The following is a 14,616-nucleotide window of genomic DNA, read 5'->3' on the forward strand; positions in this document are numbered from 1 at the left end:
CTAGTTGTTTTACATTCACTCGTTCGCCATCGGTTATATGAAAAAATCAACTGAAAACTGTCAGCAGAACACTTTTATTCCAAACAAACAAAATCCATATAGGTTACTTATCGCTAATTCAGACAATCACACTTTCCACTTTAGCGTTCGGAACATAACGGCTGCAGTCTCGGACATTATCACTTAAACTATGTCGTTAAATTATTCATACTCTAGAATCTTTTTGTGGTAGAACAGTAAATACCTGAAAAATGAATTAGGTTAGCGTGAACCGCGCCTATTAGGCAGTGTTCATGGAAAAAACTTACCCCTCACTATCCAAAACCTGTTTCAGGGTGGCAGTAGTAATAATGTGGTCATCGCATTTAACCCAAATATCCTTTTGATGTCGCACGTAGGCCGTGTAGTGACCAGCGTCCAGCGTTCCCACGTGGTTGATGACGGCATACAACGAATAGCGAAAATCACTATTGTCTTGGTTAGACGGACCAGCAACGTCCTCGCTGATTGAACTGCTACTAGTGTGCTTCCGATCTGACGATTTAGAAGACTTTAATACCGAAGATGACGATGCTGACGGAGACAGCTGTTCGGATTTCTTCTTGGACATGAACGGTGTCATATCCAGCTCCGATGGGAATGAGATGAAGGTGGAGATCTTTTTGTCAATCTACAAATTTAATGCTAAATAATGATTGAAATTCGTTTGGTTGTAATTGGTTATTATTTACCAGACTAGAATGCTCAAATCGCTTCAGGTGGAAGCTAGCGACGATAGGCAGAGTTCGCATTGAAAGCTGTTTCGTAGACTCCTGATAACTCTTGCAGCTGGAGCATTTAATTTTGGCACTAGACCCTAGGTGTTCGGCACGAGTGAATCTTTCTAGACAGTCAATTAAAGACTTCGGAGGCCCTCCATAACCTTGATTTTGAGCTTCTCCTAAATCTAGCGAAATATCCCAGAATGGATCAATAGTAGTAGAAACGCCGTTGCACGCTTGACAGACCACATCGCTCTGCAAGCCGCCAGTAAAAATTTGATCAATAATACAGTTGCATTGCGTCGGATTAGTATCTTGTTGTGGTTGCTGTTGAGAATGTTTGGATTTTTCCGCTGCCATTTCGTTCATTGAAATCTTGCAATGCCGATGAAGAACGTCAAGTGTTGCAATGAAGAATTCATGAGCATCTTGCTGTTCATAACCGGCCAAATGGCGGGCGTGATTCCAAATTAAATGCAGCAGTCTGTGTAATGAAAGAGGTCCCCGAGCTCCAGAATAAAATTCCTGAAATAAACAGGACACTTCACATACCAAGCATTTCGCTGACGTTTTGGCTGGACATTCATGTCTTTCCGACAAAAAATAGTCTCTTAATAGTGGTGTATGGATCAGTGCCTGTACTATACAGTTCATGAAGCAAGTCGATCCTAAATTTAGCAAACCACGTAATCCAATACTGGTAAAAGCTGTAACATGACGACGTTTTGGATTCTTCAGCAACAAATCTATTTCTAACTTTGAAGGGGACCATGGCCTCCATGAAAGACTTTTGTTTAAACTTTTAGCTTCTTTTTTGATGTGCTTTTCGGCAATTGCCTGACATTCACTATCGTAAATAAAATCTTTGCACTGATAGCAATATATCATACCATAGGATAATTCTAAGGCAATATAATGCTTCGAATGTTTGCAGTGTTCATTGATGTGGGCACCCTTACATCCGAAGAAAATGCAGTGTAAGCAGGAATACAGTTGTGGGCCAGAGCTTCCGCATTTGTGGCACAAACAGGAGAGCGCTTTTCTTCGACGGGCATCCTTGTTAATGCACGCACTAAAATAGGCGTGCACAAAACTGAACGGGTCTAGTCCAAACTCTTTTACGAAGGCAGCGTAATGAGCACAACCATGTTCCGACATATTTCCGTTTCACCTACGTCACGAATCCCTCGATCAGTCTTTTAAATATCCTTTTCAAGCGTTTATTTTTTTTAAATTGTTGTGTCAATAGCCGTCAAACTATTAATCATTTTAATACGGTATTGCGAAATTACAACAACTAACGACAGCACGTTCAATTCAATATTCTAAAATAATCTATAGACACGATATTCCTGCGGTACTACGTTCGAATCGAAACGCCGAAAGCCGCACAACCCGCAGAACAGAAGTAATAATAATAGCATCAACATTAATCTTTCACTTTGACTTTTATGCTTCACAGCCAGTAAATGTCAATTCAGGGCAGAACTCAGGAAGAATCGAAAAGAAAACGGCGAAAACGACCCTCTGACACATCATCAGAGACGGTTGTATCCTTTAGAGTGACTATATACAGAGTGGCGACAATGTCAAAATTGGAATGATAATTATCTGTCAGTGTCATTCCAATCGAGCAGACGACCTATCCAACGCGTATGCAGGAAAGAGAAAAAAAACCATGGAAAAACCGCATTGCATACATTTGGGATGACTTGTCGCCACTCTGTATATAGTCACTCTAGTATCCTTGGTTGGATCTTATAGAACATTTCGCCGAAGACCGATAGATGGAGTACTATTTCGTGGAAAAGTAAATACTATTTCGCGGAAAACCATATAGCGGAAAGTAGCATTTTGCGAAAAACCGTTCGGTGGACGTAAACCTTCATTGCCATTTCGACACAATCCTGAAATTCGACATCCATCTGGATATGGTTTCGGTCATGACACAGGAAACAAATATCCAACCAAAGGGTCCCACTTGAACAAATCAAATGAAATGGTGAAGTGAAATGGTTTTAAACGTTCTTTTTCTTTTTGTCCGGGCAAATAGAATTCCACAACTGCGCCCTTTTGCACCGACTTTTTCAGAAATTTGAAGCAAGCGAAGTTTCCAATCACATTACTTGGCAGCCATAATTGAAATTTTAAACTGGTTGTCAAAGTTTGACAATGAGATTCCCCTTTTGATGAATCTCAGGCACACACACATTTGCATATATAATGTAAATACATTATCTGAACATGTGTGATGTTTACCACGCGCACTGCAGCGACACTGGCATTCTATATATATTGATTATACTATTGTTACAAATCAATGAAGAAATGAAGCTTTGGTTGCAATTGAAGTAGCACGGCTCCGCTTCAAAACAAGCTTCAATCTGCGCCGGCGAAGCAGGTTTCACTACATCGTGACGATAGTATTTAGAGTTCATTTACTTTTCTATCCAATATTTAGTAAAAAGATTTAACTTTAATTGCAAATGAACTGAAATTGATTTACATATATCCTTCAATGTAACGCGTGGTCTATCTAGTTAACATTGACAAATTGGGTCCTAAAATTTGTGATAAAAAGATGATTTTTTTAGAAGGAGCGATAAAGCTTCCCATTATGACTACCAGAGTATAGTTTTTTCTTTTTTAAAAAGATGCAGAGCATTAAAAATTAAAAAACAAAAATATTGTAATTTATTCTCCCTTGACATTAGAGATCTTCCTTGACATAACGAAAATAACACGTTTCTGGCAACAATGATAACTTTTTGTCACTGGCAACTCTGGTTTGACATTAGAGCAGTTGATCGTTTTGACAGTTACAGCTTCGCAGTTGTCTCTTGTGCTTGTCTGCGTTTTGCTGGTCGTGAGGAAGTGGAACATCAAATTTGTACTAGTTATCGGATAAAAGTTTTGATTCGGGCAATGTATTCCAATCCATCGATTCACGGTGCTAGACTTTGTCCAAATCTAGTTTGCGCTAAGAACGACTAAACGATGTCAAACTGATGGCCAACAGTATAATCTCGGTACAATTGACCCCGCAGAACAGTATGAAAAAAAAACGCCAACCGAAACTGACACCGTATAATCAATCAGATTGGTATGTTCTGCTAATCCGACGTGAATCAGCAGTAGGGCGAACGGCTGACCAAAAATTTCTGTGCGTTTCTAACCAAACACGGTCGCATCTCGACTCGATGGCGGGTGTTGCATCCGAAAACTGACTTTTTGCAACTTTTGACTTTTTGATACACTATCACATGAACGTGAAGGTAAACAAAAAGTTTTCCGTGACATTTCAAGACATACTATGGCTTCTTTTTATAATTCGTGTTGTCTAGACATCGCTTGACACAACCATGCACAACTATAGTTTGTCTATATAAGGTTGCCCAAATGTTTATTTTTTGTTCAAAATTTTACAAAATTAAAAAAAAGGTTTTTAACGGCAATAGCCTAAAAATATAAAATTGAATATCAAAATATGTGTTCCTAACCCTAACCTCATCGATTCAAGCTAAAAATGACATAGGCCTTTAGGACCCAATTGTGCCTGACTTTCAAGCGCCGTAAGCTGGAACAATAAGTTCGAATATCGAAATAAATCGATGAGTGATGAATGACTGAGAAACATATTTTTGCTGCCTTTTGATGAAATGCAATTTTTTTCGACGGATGTCACATTTGCCTAACCCCCCCCCCCCCCTTTGTCACAACCTATCACAAAATTGACATCCACCTCCCTCCATAAGCAATGGACGTCATTATTAAATGATCCCTTAACAGCTAGCTTCGGACGCTTGTTTAGCTTCTGTGATGTTTATAGTCCATATACAGTGGACCCCCGTTCGTTTGAACGACTCCTCATGCAAACTAATGGGGTTACTTTTTAATTTGAACAACTGGTAACCCGAAATATGCTGAAACCTGTGTGAACTGGCCGCCCTGATCTTTGTTATTGTTTTGGTGGTTTGTTTTAGTTGGCAGTTGCAAATGCGAATATTGCATTTTCCGATCGGATTTCTCTCTTAATCGTTAGGAAAACGAAATGTGAAACCGATTAAACACGCTAGGTCAGTACAAACGAATCGAACAAATGATGTCATGTTGAGAATGACATTTGAACCATTTTTAATTTGCACGTCGTGCAAACCAACAGGGTTCAAATTAAAAAGTGTTCAGATTAAAAATGGTCAAACGAACGGGGGTCCACGGTATACAAGCGCCAGAGGCAGACTGTTGTCAATGTGCAAATCATTTAGTCTAAAAAAGAAACATTTAGTTGGGAAGTTATATTGTGGTGCTGACCCTAGTACGAGAGGTACGAGAGGGTATTCCCAGCACGCTACTAAATTCGGCATACATTACCTTTTTTGCTGCGCTTTCCCAAATAAAAACTTTGCCGCTATTGAGCTTGCTGACGTTTACCGTACGCACACATCGACGCGCGATTTGTTGTTGGATTTTACACGTTTGTTTTTGTTTTCCCCCAGTTATACCCCGATAAAAAACATACGTTTGAGTGAATAACGATAAGTTTTTGTAGCTTTTTGCGCTGAGCTTAGCAAACCCGACACGACAGACGTAACACTGAAGCCTCATGCCATCGTCAATAAAAACGATCATTTCAAATTTTCGTTTGCCAAGACTCAAACAACAGTCGCTGCGCGAGAACGCCGCTCGCCTGCGCTGGCGCTGATGTCAGATATTATACAAATAAATTTATAGCATTGCTAAATTTATAGCAACCTAGTCTGCGTAGCGCGAAGACTGCTCCAGGTGATGCTAGTGTTTTTTCCCAGGTTTAGGGATGTCAATGAAACGCTGTTTTGTTAGAAAATTTGTTCGAAGTGTTACGTCTGTTAGTCTGTGCCGACACGTTATCCTTCTGTCTCTCTTTTGACCTGTTTATGCATTTAATCCCTGCGCTGGCCGGTCGAATTTAAAAAAAAAACATAAATATCACTATAGAAAATGGGCTCAATTTAGCCGCAGCGACTTCATCATTCCTCGCGACTATAACTCAAATTCAGTAGCGTTTTATTAAGACCAAATTACACGTCGATATTTAGTAAATATTATTCTATCAACTGGTATAAAAATCTTGTCTCGAATAAATATAGCTTTAACGTAATTCCGGAATATTGTTCAGGCTACCGCTTAACCCTCTCTGTCCCATGGTAGCACAGGTGCTCCATGACTTCCGATACTAAAATCGACCGATAAAATTTTTGAGGCATTCAAATATGGATATTTTGATTTTGTTACGTAGTAAAAACATTGTTTTACAAGGTGTATAGTTGCGTTTGACGAATTGTTAATTAATAGCTTTTGTACATGATCAAAAACTGTAAACCACCAAAACACCCCTGGGACAGAGAGGGTTAATGGACTGGAAATACCCTGCCGTACCCTATATTACGTGAATTTAATTCGAAATTTTATCCAATACCCGAAAATTCTGTTCTTGACTGGGTGTCTGTTCTCTGTGTTTCTCCTATCGCAAAAGGTGGCTATAGTATAGTGGTTCACGTTACACCGCGATTGCCTGATTGCGCATCGAACTTTATGCTATTATTGGGCTGCTCCAAAAAGTAAGCATAAACAATAAATACTATTTGATAATACAGGTCGGACTCGATTATCCGGGTGAATTTTTTTTTTAAGTAGCTTTTTTGAAATGTATTTATGTTCAGAACGTGTTAAAAATGTTTTTTCACCCGGATAATCGAGTCCGACCTGTATATGATAAGATCATAACCATTTATTATTACATACATCAATACTTATATCACGAGCAATATCAATAACTTACTTAACATTATTCTGAGGAAACCAAATGACTGTTAATAGTAATAGGTTTCCAAGCAATAAAAGTCCTTAATATTTATATCATTCATTTTGGTGAGCACCCTCTAAAAATCCAGTAGATAGTCATCCTCGTCGGTGCAATATCAGGAAGTTTGTGTATGAATCGAATTACTCTCGGAGCTGATGGCATTCAAAAACTCCATACTGGCTGACGTTTGCGTTTGGATGGATGAGATCTTTTCTTCTCCGTTTTCATTTGTGATTTGATTCCCGCTGTCCATTCTGGGTTCTGGTTCGTTGCAGATTAGGTTTAAAGTTTGCGTTTCCGTTGAAACTAAAAACTCTCTCAGCCCATCCCAATTGGTCTGCGTCTCAATTGTCGCTAGTCCAAGCTCCGAAAATATGTCATCGCATGTTTGAGTATACATATGTGAGTACAACATTGGATCCGTGCGGTCTTCGTTCGGAAACATAGTGTCGTAAATAAGATCAGTTTGCGTTTCACTGCAAACGCAAATAACCGGTTCCGATTCATTCTGCTGACTATTAGATGTGTCGACCTCAAAATAACTTAGTTTGGCTTCTTCGAAATAATTGAATTGTTCGAGATTTGTTTGGCAAAAATTATCCATTGTGTTAGCGCTGGTTGAAGAATTAAGCTCCAGCTTTGTTGTTTGAGTAGAGCATTCATTCATTTCGCATTGCAATTCAGTTTGAGTTGTTCGTGATTTTCTAGTGGATGACTGCTCACTGTCTATTGTCTCGCTTAGGTGTGTTACCGAGTGCTTAAATGCTTTACTAGATTTTGGCTTAGCGTTATTTTTGCGTTTGCCGCTCTTCTCTGCCAGCAATTCCTTGTAGCCGTGATTTTTTCTTCTGGTATGCGTTAACAAAGCTTCTCTGCTGCCATAAGAATAGCTGCAGACTTTACATACAAAATTATTCCCACAATTTGTTTGATGTGCTCGCAAAAGTGACTCTGTAGCATAAGACTTTTGACATCGTTTACAATCAAAATTCTAAAAGAAGAAACAGTAAAATAAGTATAAATTATTTTTACTTAATAATCTCACCTTTTCAGAATGCATTTTCAAATAGTGTTGCTTAAGACTACGAAACGATACAAAGTAATTGATTCCACTAGCTAGCACATTGTAGACACATGATTGTACTGGACAATAAAACTGTTTTTTTGGGCCGTTACTTTTGTTGCACGTAGCCGCGGAAAGCCTATGATGACGCGTGAGATGCATTTGAAAATTGGAGGCATTTGTAAATTGTCCTCCACAATCGCTAATATGGCAGGTAAAAATCCGATTAGCTACAATTTCTTCGGGTGTTACTGTTAACTTCAACACTAATTCTGGTTCCATTTTTCTGGGCGGTATTTCGAGATAGTTTTTAACTAGATTTTTGATTTAGTTTACAAATAATATGTTCATTGCAATAACTATTTTATAAACAATCTGGCGAGGTATGTATGCGAAAGTCTGTTCTAAAATTGAATCAACCAATCATTAATTCGCGTTGATGTTGTAATGGTTGTAATGCTGAATTTTATGTACGAAGATATGGGAAATATTTTGGCTTTTGTCACCATTCATAAATTCACAGAAACCGTTTATTATGCGAGTTTATGAAAGCGCGAGTATAGGCTTTGAAATCTCAAAACACTTATTTCGCCTATTTCCAATTTCGAAATCTGTTTTGTTTTGCTCTTTTTATTCGCAAATGTCATCCATGCCATCGGGGACCAGTGTTACAAGATACTTGAGGGAAACTACCTACACGGAAAACTGAAAGTACCCAATATTAAGTTCCTTCAACCCAATTCGTATCATGCGTGCAGGAAGCCAATTTTGGGTATTTTCAATATACCTAATATTAGGTAAAGGCTTTCAAATACAATTTTGAGTTAAAGTTATTTAATGTTGAGTTTGTTCATCTGAACTGTCTATTGAGTAAAATTTACTTAATGTTCAGTTCAAAATACTTACCATTGAGTTGAAGCTTATAAACCATTCATTAGGTTAAATTTACTTACTGTTCGGTTAAAATTACCCAAAATAATGTAATGCTTTTTAACAAGCTATTGAGTAAAATCTACTTAATGTTCGGTTAAAATTACCCAACATTAAGTTTATGCTTGAAACTACATATTGAGTTAAAATTACGTAAATTGAACCCAAATTCGTCTATTTAAGTGTCAAACACGCGGAATTGATTATAGACCAAATCATCATACCGTCAATTGACAGATACTGGCGCCCTTGTTTACATTTTAGAAAACTTTCCTTTCCGTTTATAGCGAATGTAGCGTGTTTTTTAACATTTTACAGGCATAATGGCTTTTAGATTTAGTCCTAATGCTGTTTAAACTCGGTTGAAACAACAAACTTGCTGTTTAAACAGTTGAAACTTTTTTGGATTCTGCGGTCTGTTTGTAAACAAGGGCGCCAGTATCTGCCAGATGACGTCATCTTGATTTGGTCTATTGGGTTTTTAAAAGTAGTTTTTATACCGTGGACCCCCGTTCGTTTGAACGATTACTCATGCAAACTAACGGGGTTAATTTTTAATTTGAACAACTGGTAACCCTAAATATGCAGAAACTTGTGTGAACTGGTCGCCCTGCTCTTTATTATTGTTTTGTTGGTTTGATTTGTTTGCAGTTGCTAGCAACGAATTTTCATTCTGCGATCGGATTTCTATCATAATCGTTGGGAAAACGGAATGTGAAACAAATTACACACTCAAGGTAAGTACAATCAAATCGTGTTTATGTGCATTGTCTACATAAGTAAATGATGTCATGTTGAGAATGACATTTGAACCATTTTTAATTTGCACGTCGTGCAAACCAGCGGGGTTCAAATTAAAAAGTGTTCAGATTAAAAACGGTCAAACGAACGGGGGTCCACGGTACTCAAAACAAAGGATATATTCACGAAAATGTATCATTGTGCTCTAGCTCTTAATGTCTGTCAGAACACAATGATAAATCCCAAAAATCAAAGACGCGCGTTTGAACCTTAAGCTGTATTTAAACGTTTTTTTGTTCATGTTCTTCTCTTAGATAAAATTGGATAAAATCTGGTCAAATAAGCGATTATTTCTGGAGTGATTCGCGATTGGGGCTCCACTGGCAAATTGTAAACAAATCGTTTTATTACACCATCAGCCTTGAAAAGACTGATAATATCCTTGGCAAGAATCCTTTCTTCTGTTTTAATCGTTAGAATTATTTAAAACAAGTTTTTAGTGATGGGCGATAGAAGTGTTTAATCAAAACAAAAGACAATTTTCAGTTTAGCCCCTTGCATTGTTATGAAGTGACAGGTTTATTTGCAAATCGTTTTGTAAACAGGCGATAGTAAAGAGCGAAACTGCATTGTTTTCAAAACACAGGCGCATTGTAAACAGGCGAAACTAAATTAAGAAATCATAACAAGGCGAAACAAGGCTGGGCGAATCTCATTGTCAAAATGCTTTGAGGCTCATTCCAAGGGGTTCAACTATAAAACTTAGATTTTGAGCTTGAATGCACAAATTTTATGCAGTATTGTCGTGAAATTATAAGATTGATTTATTCTACACCAATTTATGTCTTTAACCTTGATTTTTGTAACTTTTATTTAAATTAAGACTTGAAAATGTACTGGCAAATCATCAGTGATATTCCTCATTGTTTACACTTTGTTAGTTGCGCCCTTATCGCGAATCACTTCGGATTTATATTACATTATTTTTACATTTTAAATTATTTCTACTTATACTTATACGCAAGAACTCATATTTGAGTAGATGGAATGAACCAAGACTGTTGAAGAACTGATGATAAAGATAACGAAAAAGTTCGGACTCATTCGAAAAGCAACAATCGTGAGATAGGTAAATTTATTTTATAAATGATACGAGTAACGAGTGATTTTTAGAATGATTAACTTCGTCAGTGAAGTTTGATGCTGATCAACGCTGCTGCTACGAGAAGAATCATTGGTGTTAGAATTGGTAAAGGGTGATTTGATACTTGCGCATTTTATCTCAACACCTAGATACTACCCAGGTAACCAATAAGCATTTCCAATGCAATTAAATGCAAGTCAATAAGCATTTAAGTTGGCCTAAATGCTATTTTGGTAAAATATGCGGCTACTTTACTGCTAGCCCTCTTATAGTGCTGACAATGCTTATTTGCAGCTAGTTACCGACAAGAAGAATTTAAATAGAATTGTGGATGCCAATTTACAACAATTATGCAAGCAAAAGGCTGATAAACAGCAACATGCAGTATAAAACGCAAGGGATGCTAATAAACGATTGATTTACTGCTTATACTAATGCTTATTGGATACCTGGGTATTAAACATTGTTCACCATCACCTGCACCACATTGGAGTGGCTGTAATCCCAAAAACAGATAGACTGTGGCCCCTGTAGACAAGCTCGATTGCATCGGTATAGTTCTGAATGCCTATCATGCTATCATGATTGTCCAGCTGATCCAGCAAACAGTGACCTGGTACGATTGTGCCCAACCAGTGATGCTTGAAGGCACCGGATTTCTAGAAGTGAAAGGAAAAATCGATTGATCAGCCACGTAATTTTTTTCTTTTAGATTTTACTGTAAAACGTAAATTAATCCACCTAGCGGTGTTAGCTGGCCTTTCTACTACAATAATTGTTTTATAATTTCTCAGTATATGAATATTTATATAATTCAGTTACTGGTTATTAAAAAGTTGTTGAAGTCTTTATTGTGCCTGGTAGTTGAATATGGATTATTTTTCCTAAAGCCTATGTGTATAACAGAACGAAACAGCAACATTGCCATTGTTGCCCTTCCTCTTTGGGGCCGTGCACTAATTACGTAAGGCATAATGGGGGGAGGGGGTGTTCCGCGAAATCTTACAAAATCTTATTTGGAGGGAGGGGGGTTTTATCATTTCTTACGTAAGATTTTTATACACGAAAAAATTCTAAAAAATTCACATTTTTACAAAAAATTTTAAATTGATAAGCTGTGACGTGTCGAAATCCTTCATACTGCAAGGAAAGGCGTAGCAACCTGCTGAGTATTTTAGCCTTGCCCACTCAGGGATACAACAGTTGGGCTACTTATTCTTGAGCCATCTGATGTCATCGGTTTATGCTATCCAGCTTTCCACGAGCGATGAGGGTGGCTGATGGGTACAACTTTCTGAAGGGCACAGCTCGGTTTTGACATTCAATGCAGCGGTTACTGCGGTTACTATGGAAACCACTACGGTTGTTTGCTGGTTGAATGGAAAAATGTAAACATTGTTTAGTTTTCGCAGACCAGCCGAAGAGGAATTTAGTTATGCGGAAGCGCAGCTTCGTAACTATTCTTGCTGAAATATTGTCACATTAACCCAATGCAAAGACTATTTCACAAAATGATAGCTAAGAAAGCACAAAAATTAGATTCTCTTCAACTAAATTCCTCTTCGGAAGGTCTGCGAAAACTAAACAATGTTTACCAATCAGCAAACAACCGTAGTGGCTTCCATAGTAACCGCTCCTGCATTGAATGTCATAACCTAACTGCACTCTTCAGAAAGTTGTACCCACTAGCCGCCATTATCGCTCGTGGAAAGTTGGATTATTCCAACATATTTCGTTGCAATTGCTTGTCCCAATCCCTCAAGGCAGCCGCAAAATCCCTTATGATAGCACGAGAAACATTTTTGTTTAAAAGTAGCTTATTCAACTAATGTATAGCTGTACCAATGGAACTAGTGCTAAACTACTATACAACAAAAATGTTTCTTGGGATGTATTGTTCTTCTGTTCCTAAAGATCTTGAATGCAGCATGGATTAGCTCTCGAGTTATAAGGAAATTTGTATTTCGTTTATATAGGAGCCCCCCCTCCTAAAGTGAGGAAGGGTCCCAGTTCATCATAGAAAAAATTTTTGTCTCCAAAAACACCCACGTGTCAAATTTGGTTCCATTTGCTTGATTAGTTCTCGAGTTATGAGGAAAATTGTGTTTCTTTGGTACAGGAGCCCCCCCTCTTAAAGTGGGGAGGGGTCCTAATTTACTATAGAAAATATTCTTGCCCTCGAAAACCTTCACATGCCAAATTTTGTTCTATTTGCTTGATTAGTTGTCGAGTTTTGCAGAAATTTGTGTTTCATTTGTATGGGAGCCCCCCCTCTTAGTGGTGGGAGGGGTTTCTAACCATCACTAAAACCTTTCCTGGCCCCAAAAAACCCCTACATGCATATTTTCATGCCGGTTGGTTCAGTAGTTTTCGATTCTATAAGGAACATACAGACAGACAGACAGAAATCCTTCTTTATAGGTATAGATAAATGGATATAATCGACTTCAGAAGTCGTAGCTGATCTCTAATAATTATCTAAAATTAAACTGTGTTTGCTCTTTTCAAACCATTTCAAATTACAATTGTTATCACAGGTAATTATATAGTGATCTTTCCGAAAAGATGAAAATTACTAGCATCATTAAATATTTCTTAGGAGCATTACGATAATAAATTAGTGGGCTGATGCAACCACACGTTTGTTTGCCACAGTCTTACAATTTGTATGAGTCATTATCATCCTACCACAGGGGTGAGGGGTCTCAAACCATCATAAAATAAATGTATGCCTCCAAAATCCCCCATATGCCTAATTTGATTGCATTTGCTTGATTAGTTCTCGAGTTACCCAGAAATTTGTGTTTTATTTGTATGGGAGAGCCCACCCATCTTAGAGGGTGAGGGGTCTGTAACTATCATAAGAACCTTCCCTGGCCCCCAAAACCCTTGCATGCAAATCTTATCTTATCAAATCTTTTCCACTGAAAAAATGCCATTTTATGAAAATTCAGAATATATTTTAAAAGCCACACATAGATAATTTTTTGTTGTATGTTGGATCCCACCAGCAGTTGTATATAATTTGGACACTTACAGCAAAATCCGGTGAAAGTGTGCACCTTATGTACAGCTGCTGATGGAGTACAAAATACGTTGGTTACCCTAGTTTTCGAATTAATCCGTATTAATTATAAAAATAAAGAGAAGAAAGCTGAGCCCTTTCCAAAAGTTAGTCTAGACCAATTTTGGAAAAACTAAGTATGCAGTCTCTTATTTACATGAACTCCTTAAACACACAAAGTTTTATTGAAATCTGAGAGGGTCATGCTAATCCCTGGTTGAGTTTGCGTGAATTCCGTCTTCTATTTTCATTTTCATAAAGTGATACTCAGTATAAAAAATCAGACGTAGTTCTACGTCAAAAATATTGTGGGCGCGGATGCGATTGTATTCGAACCCGGTTGCATTCCAGATTGGAAGATCCAGGAAGCGGTAAAATCATGTGAGGGGACATGTTTTGTTTTCAAAGAAGTTCCAACATTACTCTATGTACTTCGTGCTATATTATATGATAAAACCGCAGATGCTTTATGACTGTTTGTATATGAATTCACGCTTATTTCCAAAAAAATATTCCATCAAAATTATAGTATTTTGAAACTAGCTTACCTCGCGATTCGATGCCCAGTTTGGTATGCTGTTGAGGTTCATAATTAGCTACATGAGTCGGTACAAAAATGTCCGGTTGTCTCGATGATCCATCTTAGTCATGAGAAGGTTGACACTGTTGTTCCATTTGCTGCTGTTGATAATTTCATCATCCTTAAGCTGTCCTTCAGAAAATAAAGTTTTAAAATCGACAGCTTTACACATAAATTACTCACTTACCAATTTTGAACACTCGTCACAGCATAGCACAGCACAGAAAAACAAAACCGCGAACGTTATGCTGCCACCATGGATAAAACGAATCACGAAATAAAACGATCCGCACCATCAACAAAGCACGCCGCTACAGTTCAACATATTTTCATCCAACGTTAGGTACAATCTACTCAACGTTAAGTTGGAGTGTAGTACTCAACATTGCATATGCGCATATTACCGTTTTATTAAGTAAATCTGACTCAATGTATACATATCAAAACTACCCAACGCTGAAGATGAATCAATAGTACCTAATTTTAGGTTA

The 14,616-nt window shown here is 37.7% G+C and overlaps 2 protein-coding genes across 2 annotated transcripts; both read right to left on the reverse strand.

Moving 5' to 3' along the window:
• Window positions 1–114: 114 nt before the first annotated feature.
• Window positions 115–2,121, reverse strand: LOC128736990 (ubiquitin carboxyl-terminal hydrolase nonstop). The gene is made up of 3 exons (XM_053831514.1): window positions 732–2,121; window positions 309–670; window positions 115–244 (listed from the first exon to the last, which is right to left on the reverse strand). Exons 1-3 carry the CDS (start codon window positions 1,917–1,919, stop codon window positions 202–204), a joined length of 1,593 nt encoding a protein of 530 aa, XP_053687489.1. The 5' UTR covers window positions 1,920–2,121; the 3' UTR covers window positions 115–201.
• Window positions 2,122–6,562: 4,441 nt separating this feature from the next.
• On the reverse strand, window positions 6,563–8,163 carry LOC128737658 (uncharacterized). Its single transcript, XM_053832336.1, has 2 exons — window positions 7,649–8,163; window positions 6,563–7,594 (listed from the first exon to the last, which is right to left on the reverse strand). Exons 1-2 carry the CDS (start codon window positions 7,946–7,948, stop codon window positions 6,719–6,721), a joined length of 1,176 nt encoding a protein of 391 aa, XP_053688311.1. The 5' UTR covers window positions 7,949–8,163; the 3' UTR covers window positions 6,563–6,718.
• Between the last annotated feature and the right edge of the window lie 6,453 nt (window positions 8,164–14,616).

This window comes from Sabethes cyaneus, chromosome 2 (assembly GCF_943734655.1).
Source record: "Sabethes cyaneus chromosome 2, idSabCyanKW18_F2, whole genome shotgun sequence".
Taxonomy (NCBI): domain Eukaryota; kingdom Metazoa; phylum Arthropoda; class Insecta; order Diptera; family Culicidae; genus Sabethes; species Sabethes cyaneus.

Excerpts from the sequence above, each read along its gene's own strand:
- LOC128736990 (XM_053831514.1), bottom strand. The coding sequence starts at position 1,919 with ATGTCGGAACATGGTTGTGCTCATTACGCTGCCTTCGTAAAAGAGTTT. Across the intron at positions 671-731 it reads GATTTGAGCATTCTAGTCTG|ATTGACAAAAAGATCTCCAC; the intron begins GTAAATAATAAC and ends TTAAATTTGTAG. Across the intron at positions 245-308 it reads CAGGTTTTGGATAGTGAGGG|GTATTTACTGTTCTACCACA; the intron begins GTAAGTTTTTTC and ends TTCATTTTTCAG.
- LOC128737658 (XM_053832336.1), bottom strand. The coding sequence starts at position 7,948 with ATGGAACCAGAATTAGTGTTGAAGTTAACAGTAACACCCGAAGAAATT. Across the intron at positions 7,595-7,648 it reads TGAAAATGCATTCTGAAAAG|AATTTTGATTGTAAACGATG; the intron begins GTGAGATTATTA and ends TTCTTCTTTTAG.